Source organism: Balaenoptera physalus (genome assembly GCF_965194825.1).
Source record: "Balaenoptera physalus genome assembly, chromosome: 3".
In the NCBI taxonomy this organism is placed as follows: Eukaryota; Metazoa; Chordata; class Mammalia; order Artiodactyla; family Balaenopteridae; genus Balaenoptera; species Balaenoptera physalus.
The window spans coordinates 124,447,248-124,468,765 of record NC_138890.1 but is presented as its reverse complement, the minus strand read 5'-3'; the positions used below and the strand labels follow the sequence as shown (position 1 = coordinate 124,468,765).

Genomic DNA, 21,518 nt, shown 5'->3' with positions numbered 1-21,518 from the left:
CAACCGGCTTGAGAGGAGTTACTCATAGGCAAGGTCAAATTTCTTTTTGTGCCATGGATTTAAATATGCTGCATGGCATAGACAGACACATAGATGACTTCATCCCTGAATTTCTTTTTCCTGTAAATATACCCATGAGAGTCTTAATCTGAAAAAATTCTGACAGGTATAAGCAGATGACCTTCTTCCTACCCAGGAAAACAAAACAAATCTCAGTGAAGCATCCCTAAAAATGCCTGGCTTTGAGCAGTGTTACCCAACTCTTGTTTGTTTTTAAATTTCTATGAAGTTGGCTCTTTTCTGTGGCAGTTGGAATATCCATGAATATTTTTTGTACTTCATTTTTGTTCTTAATAACTATCTGGGTATATGCATGTGCACATTAATATTTTTGTCTTTAATAACTATCTAGACACATATACTTGCATATATACTTACTTGAAGGAGAACATTATAAAACATAGGGCCCTATGCAGGTGTGAGAGGTTTTCTTCTGAAAGCAGGACAGATCTTGAAATAAATGTTGTGACACAAGGGATTCTTTTGTAGAAAGCTGTCTTTTGAAGTGACTTTGGTTTCTATGACTCTTGTGACAGGATTTCTTTTAAAAAGCTGTGAAGTGATATCAGGACGTATTGATTTCCATTAAAGGCTGTGGTGCTTAGAAAGTTCCCTTCCCTACGTATATTTGTGAGCACCAAAAGCTTGTGAATTTTCTTTTGTGAACAACTAAAGTGATCTATGGATTCTCTGTAGAATCTATAGAGCGATATTCTTCATTTTTTTAGGAGGATCATGGCCCACAGAAAGATATATTTTACATAATGACTCTGGATACACACCCATACATGTATAACTTAACCATTTCATGAAATGATTCTTTTCCTTCCTTCACTGGACTCTGATAATTTCTGTTTTGCTGGTCACCATATACTAAACTTGATTTCATGATCCACTAATACGCCATGACCCACTAATTCGCTTGAAAAACACTGCAGTGGAGGTTTTGCAGCAAGCCAGATACTCTTTCAGATGGAAGACTCAACAGTGGAACTCTGAAGTCTCTAAACCAGCCAAATTCAAAACAGTGTTAGGAGAGAGGGGTTTAGAGAAGGAAAAGAGGGAAGAAAGTATGCCTGGTGGGGAGGGGTGCGGTGTCTTTCATTCTGGTTGAGAACGTCCCCAGGAAGTGATGCCGCTGTCCTTCTCTCTGCAGCTTGACCACATACTATCCCCTCCGCCCATGCCATTTCGGAAATGCAGCAACCCAGACGTGGCTTCTGGCCCTGGAAAGTCGCTGAAGTTTAAAAGACAGCTGAGTGAGGATGGAAGACAGCTGCGGCGGGGAAGCCTGGGGGGTGCGCTGACTGGTGAGTCGCATGGGTGACTTGTTTAAGAGAGGGGGTTACATTTATACAGTACAGTTGGCCCTCTGTATCCACGGGTTCCACATCCATAGATTCAACCAACTACAGATGGAAAATATTAAAAAAAAAAAAAATTCCAGAAAGTTCCCTAACGCAAAACTTGAATTTGCCATCTGCTGGCAACTATCTACACAGCATTTACGTTGTATTAGGTATTATGAGTAATCTAAAGATGACTTAAAGTATCCGGGAGTATATGCATAGTTGATAAACAAATACGGTGTCATTTTATATAAGGGACTTGAACATCTGTGAGATTCCTGAAACCAATCCCTGTGGATAGGTGGGGACAACTGTAGCGTGTCCCCAATGACAGTGGAGTTCCCTGTGTGAAAATCAGCCCCTTAGAATGTGCCTGCCCCTCCACAGACCATTTGGTACAACCTAATCCAATTCAGAGAGCCATTAAATTGAGGATTATATTAGTAAACTTTACTGAAGTATAATTTACATAAAATAAAATGTATCCATTCTAAGTGTACCTGTGGATGGGTTTTAGCGAATTTACACACCAGTGTAATTACCACCAAAGTCAAGATATAACATGTTCCCTTGCCCCTTCTTTGGGCCCAGGCAACCCCAGAGCTGCTTTTCGTCACTATAGATTTATCTTAAGAATTTTATACTAATGGAATCATACATTGCATGCTTTTTTGTGTCTGGCCTCTTTCGCTCAGTATGTTTTTAAGATGCATCTATGTTGTTAGGTGTATCAGTAGTGTGTGTTGAACCTCATAAGAAACCGCCAAACTGTTTCCAAAATGGTACCATTTTACTTTCCCACCAGCAACAGGTGAGTGAACTAATTGCTCTGCATCCTTGCCCATCTGTGGTATTGCCAGTTTTTTTAAATTCTAGCCATTTAAATGGGTTAGTAGTCGTATCACTTTCTGGTTTTAATTTGTATTTTCTTGATGACTAAATGATGTCAAACATCTTTTCATGTGCTCATTGGACATTCATATTTCTCCTTTTGTGAAGTGCTTATTTAAATTTTTCACCCATTTTTTTCCTTTCACCCATTTTTAAATTGTGTTGTTAAAATTTAATTACTTAAAAAATTAAAATCCAGAAAATCTACAAATAACTTTTATTGGCTTGAAAGATAGCCAAATTAAAATAACTTAAAGCATGTTTTTTAAAAAAATAATTTCCCATATAAATTTTCATGTTGTTGAACTTAATTTTAAATCACTAAACGTTAGATTTCTATTTTTCATTTTAGATTAATTTTTCCTCTAAATATAAATATTTTAAAGAAACTTTATTGTTTTTTAACAGTAAAGTTTTCTCTACATATGACAGTCTTGTCTGCCAGTTAATAAATGACCTGGAAAACAAGTTGAGTTCTTCATTTTTTTGGAGAATTATGGATTTTGACTTTTTGGAGATAAAATTTCTGGGAGCAGAAATGCTTCTGTACCATGATCAGCAGAGTCTAGAACATGTGACCCACTGTGGCACACTGCTGAGGTATAGGGTGAAGCTGACTTCAGGCCAAGGGGAAAAAATTCATTAAAAAATTGCTGCACTTCATTAAAATTAGGGCAAATGTTCACACTTGAGTTTTACTGATGTTCTTTTAATGCTTGTTAGGACATTTTTCTTTGCTTTCATTTCTATAAATGCAGAATATTTGCTTTTTTAAGTAGGAGATCCTAAAGATTTAGTCTAACACTTAGTTTTTTAGCAGGGGAGATTAAACCTTAACGGTTAAAAGGCTCACCCCTTACTTACTAATTTCACTTAGGGAATTTACTTACTTTGGTTAAACTATTTTTGACCAATAGGAGGGGGAGAGTAATGGTTGCTCCAATTTTTGCTAAATCAGTTTACTTAAAACTTTAAAATAATGCAAAGGTATAGCTCTTGATGCAGATATATGACCTGAAACATGAAATTTGGCCTTTAGCTTTAAAAAAAAAAAAAGCTGAACTTGATTCTCATTTCAAAATCTCAACAGCTCTAGCAATTCTAGCTAGCCTTTTGCAATTTAGCTTCGTATAAAATTATTTTAGGTAATTAATTTTTGGTCAGATAATTTTCAAAAATGTTTAATAGTCCTTAGGAGAGCTTTTAAAAAAATCTCTTGAACATCAGCCTGTTTTAAACAACAGTAGCTTGAAAGTGATTTTGGAATATGAAGAAAACATTCTTAGTTGGTCTTCTACATAGCTTAGCTCAGGATTTAATGAAGTAACACATACAAAGCAGTTAGCCCAATAATGGTGGCTATTAGTATTGTGTGCATAACAAATTGAATTTAGGATTTTTGCAGTTTATGGGTAACTTGGTCTTGTGAACCTCAATTTGAAACCCTTATCAATTGATTTTCTGCTTTGTGTCAGGCACTGTGCTAGTATCAGGTATTAGAGCAGAGAGAAGAAAGCATCATTTCTGATCATTAAGAAACATGGTTTCCACTAGTTTTAGGCAACTGTAAATAATCACATATGATCTTCCCTTGGAATAGACCTTGTTGCTAAACTTATGTCAAACTGGTTTTGACTTCATAAGTTTGTGCCTGATAGTTTCTGTAACTTAAAGACCAGCCACCTTCCTATTGTTTAACTTTGTTTTATTCCAAGGTTTGTTTTCCTTTAGCAGTTTTCTACTGTTTTCTTTGAAACAAAGACTATGTGAAGGCTTAATTTATAGTTTGAAAATTTTGCCACCCAATTAGCCTGTATAAGTTTCACTAAACTCTTAGGTCTTTGAGAGGAAGGTCTGTGACCTTTTCATCTATTCATCCCTAATGACAGCTGACATGAAGACTTTACTATGTGGCAGGCACAGCTTTTAGGGAATTACATTTATTGACTTATTTAATCCTTACAACATCTCTGTGCACTTATGAGGGAGGCACTCTTATACCCATTTTACAGATGAGAACACTGAGGCACAGATGGGTTGCACAGATCACGATGCTCAGAAACAGCAGAGCCAAGATTTGAACCCAGGTGTTGTGGCTCCACAGTCTGTACTTGTGGCCACTACACTGTGCCTAGCACAGCTGGTACCCAATAGGTTTTCAATATATTCCAGCAGGATTAGTTGGAGTAATTTTTTTTTTCAATTAATTGGAAAATTGGTGCTCAGTTAATATCTGGGGCTGACTCAATCTGTATGGATCCTGGTCCATTAATTACAAAAGTAAATTAAAACTAGACAATTAAGACATATTAAAAACTTTAAAATTTACATATTCCTTAATCCAGCCTTTCTGTTCCTCAGATTTCATCACAAGGAAATAGTCATGAATATGTGTAGAGAATTAAGTTTAGTTATGTTTAGAGCGGCACCACTTATAATAATTAAAATCGCATATTATCTAAAATCTAGATATCTGGCAAAAGAATACTGGTGAAACATAATATGGTATACACATAAAGTGGAAAACAATTATAAACATTAAATCATGTTGTGAAAAAATACGTTTTAACATTGAAAAACTCACAATATATTTTTAATGTGAAATCTCATTGTTGAATGGACTCATCTTTTCATAGGACTTAATATAATTGTAATTAAATAATTATATATTTAATGAGAGGAAGGAAAACAATTCCTGTCTACTGAAGAGTTTTCTCAAACTGGGATTATGGTTGACTTGGTCCCTTTTATAATTGGGCAAGTGAAGGTTGCTACATGGCCGTTTTTATACCCTGCAATTCAATCCATGAGTTACTTTTGCCCCTGAGGTTTTTTGTGGTATTAGGTGGTATACCAGTTGACAACAGTAATGCTACATAACCACAAAGTTTCACTATCAGACAACAATACATATTCCCTTTTTTCTCGTGTGGCTGCAGGTCACCTGGGTTTTGGGTTATTTAGCTGGGCTCTGCTGTGATTGGTTCTAGGATGCAGTCTGGGTCTAGATCTGCTCCATGTGTCTCTCCTCTTCCTTGAGCCAGAAGCTACCCAAGGTATTATGTTCCCCTGGTAAGAGACAGGAGCAAGCGTGTGCACGTCCACCTGCACAGGCAGGTTTCAAGCCTCTGCAGGCACCATGTCTGCTAACTTTCCATTGGCCAAAGCAAGTCACATGGCCAAGCCCAGCATCAACGGGCAGAGGCGTGTTCCACCCACCATGATACCTTGGCAAAGATGCAGATCTATAACACTCCTGGGGGGAAGCGAAGAATTGGCACCAATAGTTCAGTCTGACATAGTTAGCTTTCGTCTCTCTTTAAACACAATCTTACAGAGTGAAAATATTTACATTTACCTATTTTTCAATTAAGAAAGTAATATGTGTTCAATGTGGACAGTTTAGAAAATACAGAGCACCATAAAGAAAAAAGCCGTAAGCCCATAATTCTACCATGCAGAAACCCTTGATGGAACTTTTGACATTTTCTTCCTCAACTAAAATTTTGGATGACTAAGAGTATTAGATCAGAGGAAAAAACAACCAGTACCTTTTACGCAGGGCTGGCATTTAAACAACAGACCTAGTGTTCACCATGCCCATCCCTGCCTGGATTATTTTTTTTTCTTTTTTGAAGCTGATGATGTTTTATATCTTCATGGCCCGCAGTTTGCTAAATAGGCACCCAGAAGCATCGTGTAAACATTGACTGAGCTTTGGAGCCCCCTGATGAGGAATAGAAGCGTTATTCAAATCATATGGATTCTTAAATCTGGGCATGACTAAGTGGTAATGTGCCTGACAGTTCACAGCAAGGAAGCTGCAGAATGAAGGGCAGAACCTCAGGATCTTGACTCCTGGCTTCTTGATATGCAAATGATTGCCTTAGGAGATATGGGTATATATATATATGTATAGCTGATTCACTTTGTTATAAAGCAGAAACTAACACACCATTGTAAAGCAATTATACTCCAATAAAGATGTTTAAAAAAAAAAAAAAAAGATTGCCCTGAATCCTACTCCTGCATTCCACAGCTGTGATGTTTGTGTGTTGTAGCCCTAACACGCAGAAAATGAAGGAAGACTTCTTTTTCTTATGCAGAGAATTGTGTTTTTCAAAACATATTTGGGTTGTTTGGAATGTAAAACAAAGAGGAATCTTTGTATGTGTGTCACTTGCACACAATAATAGGAAATCAACTTTGTAGACAGTATAAATTAGAACTTCTAAAACTGTTAGCATCGTTGTATTCTATCTGGGGGAAAAACTTGAGAGATTTTTCCTGCTTGTTGGGGATAACATCTGAAAATTCAAAAAAACACATTTCAGAATGAATTTTACTTCAAGAGGGAAAGGAAAAACAAACCCCACAATGCCAGAAAACATTCTTTTCTTTAAAATTAACTTGAAGGCTATTCTGTTTCAGTGCTGTGTAGAGTTTAATGGGTTTCTCATCCTAAAGGCCTCCTTAGCTTAGTGGGCAAGTCTGACAGAATTTAGATTAAAACAAATTTACCTGAAACGTAACTATGCTATAGGTAGCCTTGGTATTCAGTAAATATTGCACCTGAATACTCTGGTATATGCTCTGGATTTCTTCATGGTTGTAATACCATCAAAAGAATGCCTACGTAAAAATGGTGTGTATTAGGATAATACCACGTGCTAGAGCAAGCAAACCAAAAAATGTGTGGGGCTTAACACAGTTGTCACGTATTTCTAGCTCATGTAAGTGTTGTGGGTTATCAGGCAGCTCTCTCCCTCCTGGTGAGTTAGGGACCCGCATTCCTTCCACCTTCTCCTCTGGCTCTTCTTTATGGCCTCCACACTCTGCTTCCAGCTGGTAGAAGTGGAAAGAGAAGAAGAACTTTTCTGACTTCCTAAAAGTCCCATCCTGGAAGAGACACACTTTATTTCCATTCGCATTTGTTTGGCAAGATCCTGTCACGTGGTCAGAGCCAAATTCAAGGCTGGTGCTACTGTTGGGGGAGTGCTAGGAAGTATGGTCCCTGCTGGACTGTGGCCTCTGAGTCCAGCTACACAAGAGGCAAGGGAAACATGGCATTTACAAAGTCAGGGAAGACTGAGAAATAGGTTTTAATAAAGAAATTGGGTGTGATTAGTTTTCAGTATGTGAGGTCTGAAACGCCTGTGGGGCATGTTAAATCGGAATGTCCGGGAAGGACTGTGCAGTAACAGAAGCAAGAGTCACATTTTGAGAAGGAAAGGATTGGCTTCATCTAAGACAGTAAGATGAGAACAAGAAGTTGTCATGGGATTCAGCAGTGTAAGTCACTGCAAACCTTGAGGAGGAGGGTGCTGAAGTGTGGATGGCGGCTAGAGTGAACTGGCTTAGGAGCAAACAGTAATGAAGGACCTCAAGGTAGCTGATGTGTTGATGAGAGTGTAGATAGCTCTTTTGAGAAGTTGTCCAGTTATAAGAGACTAGAGAAAACGAATGTGAGCTGGAAGGGCATGAGGGGTCAGAGGGGACCATCGTAATGTGGGTACCAGGCAGGCATGTTTGTAAGGTGTTGAGGATGGTTCAGAAGAAACAGATGATAACCAGAGAAGTCAAGTGCTGTGGAAGCACCTGGCAGGGTATCCGGAGCACATGTCAAACGGTTGGCCTTGGCAGGGAGAGAGGTACTTCCTTCATTGTAACAGGAGGAAGGAGGAGAAAATGGATGCAAAAGCAGGTAGTGTAGGTACATCTATACCATGAAATACTACTCAGCAATAAAAAGGAGCAAACTACCAATTGTCTACTGAAAAAAAAAAAAGAAAAAAGCACAACCTAAAAGTTGAGAACTATGTTTAATTCGATGGACTTGCTGAGGACTTAAACCTGGGAGGCAGCCTGCCTGTCAGATAGCTCTGAGGAACTGCTGCGAAGAGGTAAGGAAGAAGCCGGGATATTTAACAGTTTTCGGAAACAACAACAACAAACACAGGTAGTAGGGACATCCAAAGATTACTGTTGGTTAAAGAAAAACACACATCTCAAGTTAACGAATTTAGCGCTTTTCTGTGTATGGGAAGAAGCAAGAGTCTGGACTCAGTGAAATCATTCCTTTGATGTGCAGCTTCACTATCTAGGGCCAGAATCCTGCTTTTCTCCACCCTGAATTCCCTCAGGGTACACAGTTGGCAGGCAGCTGCAGTGACTGCTGGCTTGATGGCTGCACCATCCTTTGTTTACTGATAGGCAGGTGATGCACGTGACAACCTGGGTGAATCTCCAAAGAATTAGGCTGAGTTAAAAAACAAAAACAAAACCAAAAAAACCCAAGAGGTTACATGCTGTGTAATTCCATTTCTATATCATATTCTTGAAATGACAAAATTATAGAAGTAGAGAACTGATTAGTGGTTGTCAGGACTTAAGGAGGAGGACATGGGAAGGAAGTAGGTGTGGCTATGAGCGGGCAACATGAGGGATTCTGCAGTGGTGGAAATGTTCTGTATCTTGACTGTAGCAATGTCATTTATCGGGGTTGTGATTGTACACCATAGTTTTGTAAGATGTTACCATTGAGGGACACTGGGTAAAGGATACCTGGAGCTCTCTGCATTATTTCTTACAACTGCATGCAAACCCACAGTTACTTCAAAATAAGTTTAATTTTAAAATATTCCCTTTCCAGATCAGTGATTTTAATAAATTTTCTTTTCATAAAAAAGCCGGTAGTTGAATTGATTTAGTGGCTTCGCTTCTCAGTGCATTATGAGATATCTGGGTGGGCTTCGGGAGGGTTATATGGGAATTGACTAGAGAAGGAAGTCTGAAATGTTCTTAGAGAATAGGAAGGCAGACTATAAATGTAGTAGGGTTTCTTGGAAGCACTGACAACCCATTCAAGGTCTGTGATCATGAACTGAAAGTGGAGTCAGTGTACATGTTTGAGGGAAATGTTAAGACACCAGGGAAATTTGTGAACTGGGAACGTCAGTTCCACAGAACATAGCAGAGGGACCTGGTCCAGGGTCACTCAGGAGAGCCATGGGGAGGGTGGAGCTGAGCTGTATAAGAGTCAGGGGGTTTTGGTGCCCAGCCTGGGATTCTCCAGGGGCAGAGCCAAAGCCCATGGGAGCTGGGAAGTGTGGTGGGACTGTGGACCGAGCAGTGGGTGGGCTGTTCGACTTAACCAGCCCATGAAGGATGACGGATATGTTCATATTTTGAAATCTGGCAAGTTTTAAAACTTTTAAAGGGTAAAGGTCTTTACAGTTGTTGTAAAGGCAATGATGCTCTCAATTTGGATTCTTGGCTTTTGGCCAACAGGAAAAAGAACCTAGATAATTCACACTTAGGGTTTTACTGGCTTAAAAACATCTGGCTTCTATTTGTTTTACTATTTCTCAATACTTACAAATTTTCTACGCTGAGGGCATATAACTTGGGGCAGGAATTCTTTTACGTGGCTTTAGTGTTCTGTTTTAGAACTTGTAACATTGTGTACTTCCTTCACAGTGGTTTATGAGTCTGGAGAGTGTCTCTACCTATTTTTTCTGAGTCACCAAGCGATCAAGAGGCAAATCCATTAGCATCTTCTTTCTGGTGAGGGTGCATGATTTAAGTAGCCTTTAAAACCACTTGCTGTTTTCACTGTGCCTATGTCAGCTTAAGTCTGGATATTTTGTTTGCTATCTAGGTGTTCTAATTAGAAGATGGCAATGTAGATGTATTTTGTGTTTGTAGTATCTCCTTGTCAGCGTAGGAAGATCTCCTGAGACTCCGCCTTAATGGGACATGCAGCTGCTAGCCAGCTCCTTTGGCAGATGCTGCCTCCCAGTGGCTGTCTGTCCGGGGGCCCTCTGCTGTAGCTCATTGCCCATGCAGATGGCTTACCCATGAGTCATTGCTCCCACTGACGGGGGAGCATCACTTGGTGGTTCCCAGGCCCCTGGTCACCTGCTGCTTGGAAATTGCCAAGTGGCCACCTTGTTCAGAACCGGGCTGCAGAGTCCTATTTGAAGCTCAGATCTCTCCTTCAGACATTTGGCGCCAATGAAAGCATCCCAGGAGGTGATGTCAGGCGTGAGAGGAGAATCAAGGAAAGAGTCTAAATGAAGACATGAGGACTCGAATGTGCTGCTCTTATACCGAGAGTCAGATGAGAGACTGGGCTGTTTGCTTTGATGTGTGCAGGAGCTCCAGAGACTTCTGGGAGCCGTGCTACATCCGCGAGTCCGGCTGTTCAGAAATCCGTTTTTCAGTTCTGTACCAGATAGAGTTTGAAGGACTTAAAATTAGTCCTGAGTGTTAATTAAGAAGATGTTGTTGCTGGAAGACCTGATTTAAGTTTCTTGAAGCGCCTTCTGTGAGGCAAAAGGTAACTTGGGCCTTAAATCATTGTGACACAGAATTTTAAGATTGCTAGGGTAGGAACATCAGTTGCATACTGAGATACAGCTAAACCATTATCACCTGCAAAATAAGTTGGCCTTCTTGACCTTAGGCTGGGTATGTTGGATGTGATCAAACCCAGTGACTGAAATTCTTCCAAGTACTCCAAAGAAGAGAGTGTCTAGTGGTCATTTAAAGTTTTTGCTGGCCTTATTTTGACGGTTGTGTGTGTCCAAATATATAAGGAAGTTCTCTATACCGATTAGGCTAAAGAAGAAACTTAATAGAAACAAACCAAAGATGTATGAATATTAGGATCCCCAAAACAGTTTTTCTCTCTCCCAGTGTTCTCTCTCTGTTTCTCTTTCTCTCTGTCTCTCCCCCTTATTTCTTGTGTTCTAGGGTGATTCTATAAATAATGGACTTCTGTTATTCCTGATTGAAGAAAATGAGTTTATTGAATCCATATCTCAAAAATTTGTTTGTTCTTAAAATTTTATTTAGAATAGAAAATTGATTTCAGGTTTTTTTTAAAGCATTTTATCAAGGGGTTAAATTTTTTTAAGGAGCATAATCATTTTCCTTCTTTTTCCCCCAGTTTTTTCCTAGGACTTGCCTGAAAATCTGTTTAATGCTGATAGGATAGACCGAGGCCTGGGTATGGCAGGACATGGTTTTCCTCTCCTTCATGCGTTGTGTACTTGTAGGTTCTGAAAAGCATGCTGATTCCAAGCTTGTCTTCTCAGTTTTGTATATGTATCGTCTTTAAGAGATGCCGTGGTCTTAGATCCCCGTGACTCTTCAGCATAAATGAGAAAGCCACAAAAGTTGAATTGATTGTATTACAGTTAAGAATATGAAACATGAATTTAAATAATTGGAAATTAGTATCAACTATTAAATCCCACCTATAGCGCTCTTTGAGTTATTGGGGAAGGGGAGGTAAGGTCGGGGAAGGCAAGGAAGATGGTGGGTGCTGCCGTTTCCTGCCACACTGGAACCCACGTAGGAAGTTGGACGTAGGTAGCCGGCTCTCGTGGTGACATTTTCTTATATACAATCCAACTGCAGTGCAGCTGCACAGAGGTGCATGTGGGTGCTAACTGCACATGTACTGGAATCAGTACATTGGACCACACATACGTCCTCCGGAAAACAGTGATTGGGGGGGATGCAGAGCCGAAGGAGAATGGAATACCTGAGTTACACTGAATGGGGTTTAAAGATGGGAAAGCAAGTGACTTGTCTGGGTGGGGATAGCGTCTCGACAACTCCTGTACCGATTTTTCGAGGTGTAATGAGAAGGGCCTGAAGTGGGGATCTGAGGCCCAGATTCTTGTCCCAAGTCAACCGCTAAGTAGCTATGCCTTCATTTCTGATTCTCAGTTTCCTCATTTGTAAAATGAGTGCGTTGGACCAGATACTCTCAAGGTCGCTTTGACCTTGCATAGTGAATACTTATAGCTGCCAAGATGAGGGATGGGGGTGTCTTTGCAGAGACTGGTTTTCCTTCATTTTCTCCCTTTATACTTACATCCTTTCTCCACTGTTGAGCAAGGAAGCCCACCTTCTCCCCTGGAGGAGCCTTGCAGTGACGTCCTGTCCTCTGAAACTGAGCACACCAGGCCATCCATCTCTTGTTTAAAACTCATTTTCAGGGGCTAATCAAAGATCAGGAATGTAGACTTTTTTTTTTTTTTTAACTTCCTGGATGGAAACCGAAAATGAAGCTGACTTTTTGTCATCTCGGCAGGAAAAAAGAGTAGGCAAAGAAATGCAAATGCCACCAACCGGGATGTTTAAAGATTGGTAAAAATTAGTGTTTCTGCTGTATTAATGACTCTGGTGGTGGTAGCCTGCATTTGTCATTGTCATGTTCCATTGTCATTCAAGTACTTAATCAATGCATATTGTCAGGGCTAAATTTATTTTCTTGCGTCTGCCTAGCCGGATCATTTCTCTGTTTTTTGACAGTACTGTCTCAGGCCCCTGCATCCCAACAGGGCCTGAAGGGAGAGCTGAAAGTAAGTCCCCTCCTTGCTTTTTAACTCCTTGTTGACTTGATCCCTGGTGGGTAAAACCTTTACAAAGAGAGAATGCTACCATTTAAATATCTGTTTCCCTTTTTCTGAATAAGAATACAGGTGGAGTCATGATCACTGTGTAAATTATTGACACTGCACCAAGTTAGACTTGAGTAAGAATTTTGCCTAAGGTACCTTAGTTCCCAGTTTCCAAGTCCCTGCAAAGGAGAGGCATGTATGCATGTAAAGTGTATACATGGACTTTGATCATGTGTTCACATGTATGCGTGCACACACAGCATTGCACCCTCAGTTTTTATTTAGTGTTCCATAATGTAGGAGGCGCCCGCATTTTTGCCCTAAATTACTCCAGACGACAGTGCGAATTATGTATGTCATTGCCCTTTTATTCAAACCTCCGAAACAAATTTCTCTGAGCTCAAAATGAGGAAAAAGAGGTTGTGTGGCCTGACAAATTTGAATTCTTTCTTTTATTAAGTAATGAGAGCTGGCTATTCCACTGTGTTTCTGTCTTTGCTTTGTTTGCTAGGAGTCTCAGTGCAAAGCATTTTTGTTGTTTTGTTTTTACTCCATTTTACTAGCTTTTGGCTGCACTGGTATGTATAAATAATATAAAAATGATAGTAGGTGATACACGCACAAACCCAGAGCAATGAGACCCCCATGTTCGGTGTACAAAACAACGAGATGAAGCTCATGATTCTTTGCTACATTCACATTCCATCTCAGACCCCTTCACATCACTTCCACAGCTATACTTTCACTCTCTCCTTCCTGCTACCATCTTACACTGTCCTCTTCTTCCAGGATGGATCGCTTTTACCTTCCTATTATTTGTGGACCTATCATCCCTTTTACTACTTTATAAATTCCTTGAGGACCTTTTCCTTGAACCCTCAAAGCAAAGCCTCCTGCATTGCCAATCCTAAGTGCTCAGTGAATTGGGTCACCAGATAAAATACATGACACTAAGTTAAATGTTAATTTCAGAGAGACTGGTAATAATATTTTTAGCGTGGATGTGTACAATGTAATATTTGTGGTATACATAATCCAGTTTATTTGCATTCCAGTTTATTTAGGCATCCTGTAGTTCTGTGAAATCTGGCAACTCTGTCAGTAACTACAGGAAGGGTTCTGTACTGAGGCTTTATCAGATATGTTGTCTCATAAGTACATGCATGGCACGAGGGGCAAGGGGCTAGGCGTCTTACACACAGACATTAGTACACTATCCTTTCTCATGCTCCCCGCCCTCCACCCCTTTACCTGCAGTCACCTTGGAGACAGGACCAGCTTTGTGGGCAACCATAAGCAGATCTGACGTATGATGCTCTTTTGTGTGTGTAAGTCTGTGTGTATATGCCCACTGCCATTCTTTCAATGGTTACAGTGCTCTCGGTGGATTCAAATAGTAGGAGATTAAATGCATTTAATAAATGGCTAGAAGAAAATGATCACGCTCGTGATCTTGAGAGATGACTATTTGGAGGATGATTGGAACAACCCAATAGCTACCTGCCCCCTACCTGAGCGCCAGCGCACGCTGATTTCCTCATAAGCATGACTGAATTCCCTAAAAAGGAATGTTAAGTAGCCTAGTGATACTGTTAACTTTAAGACATGAGGCACTGATCCTGGAGTTCAAGGCTACTTAATGTCATCTGAACTTTCAGAAGAAGTCAGGGGCTACATAAGAGACCAGAAATGGAAAGGTTGAATTCCAACCCTACACTGGTCATTCATATCCAAGCAGTGCTTGAGGCAATCATGATGCTAATCTTGGCTTAAAATTTTCTCTGCTTAAAAACAAGGACAATGTTATGTTTTGCAAGGCACTTAGTGATTTGTTAGAACTTAATTCAAGGCATAGGGTTATAGTTTGGATAACAGTGGCTCCTAGATCCTATTGCTTTTAAACCAGGTAGAGTGGATATTATCTTTCCTAGTAAGGGTTATACAGTCCTTGATTGAGATCTCCCACCCCAGAAATAGGACATTTTAATAGATTGCCATTTGGAGGTGCTGGAGGAGAGATCTACTATGCAGTATTTTGGGGAAAAAATTGTATAGGTTTGTTCTAGATTTCCTGTTTATTCATTAATCAGTATCAACAAAGATTTCTTAAGACAAAAATAATATGTTCTTTAGGGGGCACACATAGACATTACGGAAGAAGAATTGGAATCTGTTTGGAACAAAAGCTAACATGAAACTAGAAACTATTCCAAAGAGATATATATGGAAATACACCATTAAGTGAATTAGATTGTACATAGACGTTTCCTTGTAATAAAACCAGAGAACTTGTTAGGAAATTTGGATTTGTCTGGAAATTTATGCTTCGACTGTCATATGGAGTTTATTTTATGCCCCTGTGGCTGCCTTTGTTCTTTTCGTTTCTCTTGGAAAGCTCCTGATCCCCAATTCTTCCTTGGCCTCTGTCCTAACTGTTTAGATGTAGGGCAGTTGTCAGAAATGTTTAGCATCTCAGGATGCCAATGACATTTGGGTGTGTCAATCAAAGCATCTTAGTGGGCAAAAGAATGTTACTGAGTAGGATTCATAATTTCTTCAAAAAGTAAGATACTAAATACAAATTGTCCTCACATGTACTCAGGTTAAACAGTTGGCCTTGGATATGCACAGTGTTTTGTGGCAGTGTCAGACTCTTTTGGAGATGGGTTTTAGAAGAGAAAATCAAAACCAGGAGAAGTGATATGAGGTTCTTGTATCAAGTTTAAGGCCGCTGAGCCTTTTTTCACTATTGCTATGGTTACAAAACAAACAACTGAACCACATTTGAACATTCTAGGCAATGGGGAACTAAACAAAAATGAAAAAATCCGAACCCTGGGAGAAATATAAATGAGAGACAGAGTGGAGAGTTAATATGCACAGGCATAAGTATGTGATCCTGTAAACCATCAGTAGCTTCTGTGTGCGGGCTGTGACGTGGGGCTACAAAGACAGATGAGGTACGGTCCCAGCTGACACTGAGTTTGCAATGTAGAAAAGCATATTATGTACAGAAATAGATGGCACCCTATACACAGGCAGCCCCATAGAAGCAGGTGATAAATGGGGGGGAAGGTAAGGCTAGTAACGTCCCTGGTTGTAGATTCAATGCCAATGATGCCAAAATGGGTAAAGCATCCTGGAAGGGACCTGAGCCACCACGGAACACGCACTGTGTGTTCAACACTCTGCTGGGCACTTGGTGTGTGTTACCTATGATCATCATCACTAGAAGTCTAGACATGGAAGCTCAGAGAGGGAAAGTAATTTATCAAGGATTTCGCAGCTAATAGATGGTGAAACCAGGGTGCAAATCCCTGTCTGACTGGTTTCCCACTTTGTGCTCTTGAGTCCACTTGGTGAATGGAATGAGAGCCTCTTACCCCGAAGGGCCCTGAGCTGGAGAGTATTTGATCCAGCCTGAGAACGATATCGAGAAGGAGTGCTCTTGCCAGGAAGAGTTGTTTAGCAAGGGAAAGTAGAGGGGATAATAAGTCATCGTTTATTGTGGGCCTTCTATTTGCCAGATGGTATGACAGGCTCTCTGTGTACATTCTAGATTGTCCTCACCGTCGCCCCAGGAGGTTGGTCAATCATGTCCATTTTTACAGAACATTTATGGGAAACTGAGGCTTAAGAGGTTAACAAGGTCACAGAGCCACTACATGGTAGTAGTCAGGCTTTGAAATTTAGATTTGAGTCTCGTGACTGAGGCCAAATGGTAATGGATTTGGATCCAACAGTTTCATTTCATGATTTTAAAAATTGAACGTACGGTTGACCCTTGAACAACAAGGTGGTTGGGGAGGCCAACCCTCTGTGAAGTCAAAAATCCGCAAACAACTTAAAGCCAGCCCTCGCTATCCATGGTTCCTCCACATCCATGGTTCCATGTCTGCGGATTCAGCCCTTCCGGATCGTGTAGTACTGGAGTATTGACCATTGAAAAAACTCCACAAATAAGTGGACCTGCGCAGTTCAAGCCTGTGTTGTTCAAGGGTCAGCTGTCTTTCCAGGATCCACAGGGGGCAGCCAACATGTTAGGATAGAATGACATTTTGGAGAGGGTTGGGCTAACTGGGTTGAGCAGCCAGATTATGACAGGGGAGGAGGAGATGACTCCTACTCACTTGATGATTATTTTGAAGAGAACAAGATACGGGTCCTCCGGGAGCGTTTAGAAAGGTGTAGAGAATGCAGATGGGGGTGAGGAAGGAGAAAGAGGAAGAGAGCAGGGGAGCTGACAGGTAGTTTAACAGCTGCTCCACATATCCGCCAAATGACTCTGAGAAAAAATGGTTCTATTTATTTGCCGTTTCCTTCCATATATCTTCCCAACAGCATTCATCAATATCTGTCATTTCCCAGGGGGTTTAGACATGTCTAGCAATTCTTTCTGCTGAATTATGTTTCAATACAAGGATGGAGGGAGGCGAGATTGCAGATGTTCGCTCTGACCTGTGCCTGGCGTCGCTTAGACACCGTCCCCACCCAGCTCCCGGGTGCCCTCACTCACACGTTCTAGGCGATGCTGCTTGGTGTCAGATTCTTGTTACCATGTTCTCATTAGAGTAGCTCTACTTAATACTTCCTTAAAAATCAATTTTAGGTTGTCACATTAGCCTTTGGTCTGTACAGCTAGAGCCTAGAGCCAAACCATTCTGTATTTTTTGATAAGAATTTTAAATCCATACAATCACCCCTTGAAGGGAGACTACCTTGGTGGTCTAGGTGCAAGAGGGACTTGCTGGCGAGGGCTGGGTCTCATAGCAGAATGGGAGAAGTTGCTGGGTGTTGGTATACCGAAAGGCGGCAGTGCGCGTACTAAAAGTAATAGGAACACTGACGCTTACTAAGCTCTGTTTCGTGTATTAACTCATATGATCCTAGTATCTTCTCTTATCAGAATTTGGTAATCTTGGTAGGTGAGAAGAAATATTTCTTCTTTAAGAACAAGTTAAGGGAAAAGAAAAGAGAGGCCAAATATATTTCTCTGTAAGTGTGGATTTGAATTGTTTCCACTTAAAAATAGACTGCGTGTTGGCATTTTTGCCCTTTTGTCATTCGATGGCAAGGGTAACAGGGTGGCTCTCTGTAATTGAGGGTAAAGAGACCACTATACTGTTGAATCATCTTGGCACATTTCACTCTGAATGTTACTTTTGATTTAAAGCTGCAGTTGACAGGGGCAGCGGCAGCTTGAGATGCTGCTCCATAGCCTTGCGGTCTGTCCAGCGGCTTTGATTTCTGCATGGTAGACATGTTTGTTCTGGTATTTTTCCGCAGCCCCTAGCTCTCTCACGGTATGGAGTTGGGCTTTAGAGACTTTGTGAAATAATTGTCATGGACCCAGTCAGTCTGGGCTTGCCCTAAACTGTTAGCATCTGCTATTTGCTCTGCTTGCTACAAGCTTCCTTCTGAAGCATCCCCCTACCTTTGTCCCACCCTTTCAAGCACCCTCCTAACTTTGTCCTCAGGCCCTTGTGGTTAGTAATATTGCCTTGCCATTCTATGTTAAATATAGAATGCTGCTGATAATATTCTAAGAAGTGAAATTGGGTATCTCTGGTGGAGTTGAGTCTAGCAGCAAAACAGTTTAGAGACTGCTGCATTGGGCAATTAATTTGATTCAGACCTTGATATACCCCATTGGTGTCACTGTGCTCTGACAGCCAACCTCCCTAAAGGCATGTGTCCTCTCTCCATTCATCTTTCAGTTTCCTTGTCAGTTGGAGATCCCTGGCTAGTAGGCAGTGATGCCTTCAAGGACATGGGGTCAAGCCTACGCTTTGGACTTTTCTTGTGTGAGTCAACACACACCACTTTTTCTTTTAAGGCTAGAATAGCAGCTCAATATAGGAGTCAGTGAACTTCAGCTCTCCCTGGTCACAAAACCTGTTGGTTTCTCAAATTATATTTATTTATGCCATTAAGAAGAACGATTTAGCAGCATTGTCGATGCTGTCTAGGTATAGTTATTCTTTTGCAGTGGGGACAAGAAATTGGAAGTCAGTCACCCATGTGAGAGGGAAGATGAAAGGAACCGTGTCTCTCTCTGTGTTGTAGTAGCACAGCTGAAGATGAATAAAGGGAGGCTGTAGTTGCCTGTGAGCACGACAGTCACTATGATGCGGGAACTGATGTTTAGAGTTGAGCAATGGGGCATGAAAGAGGAATATCTTCATGATGATGGCACACACTGTAGGGTGATGGCTGCTGACTCATGGATTCTGCCTGGATTCTGCCAGTGACTTATCACGGTCTTTAGGCTTTCTGCATTTTGAAAGTTTGGAGGGGTCTTGAAAAACTCAGTTCCTCTGACTTGTGAATGATTTGGAGGGCTTAAGTATAATTTGAGTATAATTTGTGAAAGCAGGTGCTGATGTAGTTCACTGTGGATACCTCCTTTGGACAACAAAAAGGACTCCCTCATGTTTTCCTATAGAAGGTATGATGGTTTTGGCTAAGCAAGGGAGGGTATGTGTGTGTGTGTGTGTGTGAAAATATACATAACAAAATTTACTATTTTAACCATTTGTACTTTATTGTATTTTAAGTATACAATTCAGTGGCATTAAGTACATTCGTATTGTTGTGTAACCATCACCATTATCCACCTCCAGAACTTTTTCATCATCTCAAACTGAAACTCTGTACCCATTAAACAATAATGCCTCATTCCCCCCTCTCCCCAGCCCTCCAGTAACCACTGTTAAACTTTCTATCTCAATGAACTTGACTATTCCAGGAACCTCATGTAAGTGGAGTCATATGACACGTGTTCTTTTGTGTCTGGCTTATTTCACTTAGTACTTCTTCAAGGTTCGTCCGTGTGTCAATTTCCTTCCTTTCAAAGGCTGAATCCTATTCCATTGGTTTGTATACGCCACATTTTGTTTATGTATTCATCCATCAGTGGACATTAGGGTTGTTTTCACCTTTGGACTATTGTGAATAATGCTGCTGTGAACACGGGTATACAAATATCTGTTCGAATCCCTGCTTTCACTTTTGTTGTGTATATACCCAAAAGTGGAATTAAGCAAGGGAGGTTTTAGTAGGCAGTGGGGAAGGTAAAGTGGTGGGAATGGCCCTCCTCCCGTTTTAGTGGTGGATGTGAACTTTCTGGGGGCTGCTGTGAGAGCTTCAGTAGATGCTCAGGTCAGCAGCAGCCTGGTAGCCCAAAGGTAAAGCTAACAGATGAGAGATGTGAGCATGTGGCCCCATCTGCTTGCTCATGGCACCAGCACGGTGCCAGCTCCCCGTTGTTTCTTTTTGTCCCTAGCCCCTTGCCTCTGTAATGCTGGTACCATTCTGTTTCCCTCCCTTCTGTGGGTCCCCCTTCCTCACCAAAACCCTTGAGAGCAACACGTGGACCACCTCAGCTACCCTTTCTTCCTGGTGGCGACCTTAAGAAGGATAAACAAGCTTTTCCAGAGTTCTTATGTATAACTGAGCACCAGAAACCATTTCTCAAGACTGCTTTGTTATGTAGTTCCTGGGTCTTCTTTTGTCTTTGATGTCCTGTTTGTAGTCAGGAGAGGTAACCCAAAATGTAAGACCATGCACTGACTGCTCAATCTGTATTGCATTTAAGGTGATATGGAACTTTTTTAGTGGAAGCTTTTAAATCTAGGCAGGAACCATTATTCTCCAATGACAAAGTAGGTCTCCAGAGGCTATATTTAATTTCTGCTGAAATTATTTCTGACCTGATATTTTCATACTTCAGAGGGATACTTTAAGCTTCCGGGTGCTTTGAAAGCATGTATCTCACATTTGAAGACCTCGTTATGGAGGTCTTGCTTCTTGTTATTTTGAAATTCAGGATGAAAACAAAGGAAAACCCATTCCAGGAAAAAGACCATATGTACCCTAGGTAGACCAAGGCACAAGCTGAGTCTTAGTAATCTACTTATTGTCATATATAAATGGCTGGAGATATTTCTACTTATTCTGTTAAGTAGAGGCCCTGTGACCAAAAGAGAAACAATAACCAGTATAAAAAGCCCATTCCAATAACCCATAGTTCTGTGGTTGAAGCTTGACAAATTCTTGTTTCACTCTGGCCAACAGATTTCAGCTTTAATATGGACCTCTATTTATTGCCTTTAAATTTCTAGTTATGTCAGTAGACAGTATCTAATAAATGTTTTAATAAGCATATTGGAATTTTAGCAATGTGTTTCCAAAGAACACAGAGCTGATCAAATTTCCAGTTGTAACAGAAAGCTCGATGTGGTATTAAAATAGAGCAGCCAGATTGCTAGGCAAGCTCACCTCTCCTACAACAAAGAGGGAATAGTATTGTCCATTAATTTCCACCCTGTGCAGCTGAATAATGCAGTTGACAGATGCTAATTTTCTTAAATTGTAGGCAGCAAATGATGCATGAATATAGCAGCAACATACTTTTTAGAGGCTCTTGGTAGTCATCAGAAAGTGAATTTGTGTAAAGTTTGATGTAATCACTACCAACTATGGCACAATGCTAATGTCTTCTAATGACTGTCTTAAATCCATCTGTTGTCCTCTTTTCCCTATTAACACTAATGGGGGTCCAGGCAGGAATAAAACATCCCATGTGTTGTGCTAACAGACCCTCTAATTTGTAGCATTCATATGATTCCTACAGACGAGACTTGTGCAAGTATAACGACATCTAAAATCTAACTCATGACAGGATGATAAACATTTCATTACATATGTATATAAACGCTTCCTAGTTTTATTGTTTGTTCCAAATAATTAACAGAATTTTATTTCTTGCTCACCTTGTCATCCCTCATGTGTTGCATAT

At 40.6% G+C, this 21,518-nt stretch overlaps 1 protein-coding gene across 8 annotated transcripts in view; it reads left to right on the top strand.

The window, feature by feature from the left end:
* Nucleotides 1–21,518, top strand: part of MAST4 (microtubule associated serine/threonine kinase family member 4) — a 562,656-nt gene that overhangs the window by 164,711 nt on the left and 376,427 nt on the right. For all 8 annotated transcript variants that reach the window (XM_082457027.1, XM_082457026.1, XM_082457025.1 and 5 more), the window contains exon 2: nucleotides 1,217–1,370. In XM_082457027.1, coding sequence (XP_082313153.1) covers nucleotides 1,217–1,370 — 154 coding nt within the window. The remainder of the gene's footprint in view (nucleotides 1–1,216; nucleotides 1,371–21,518) is intronic.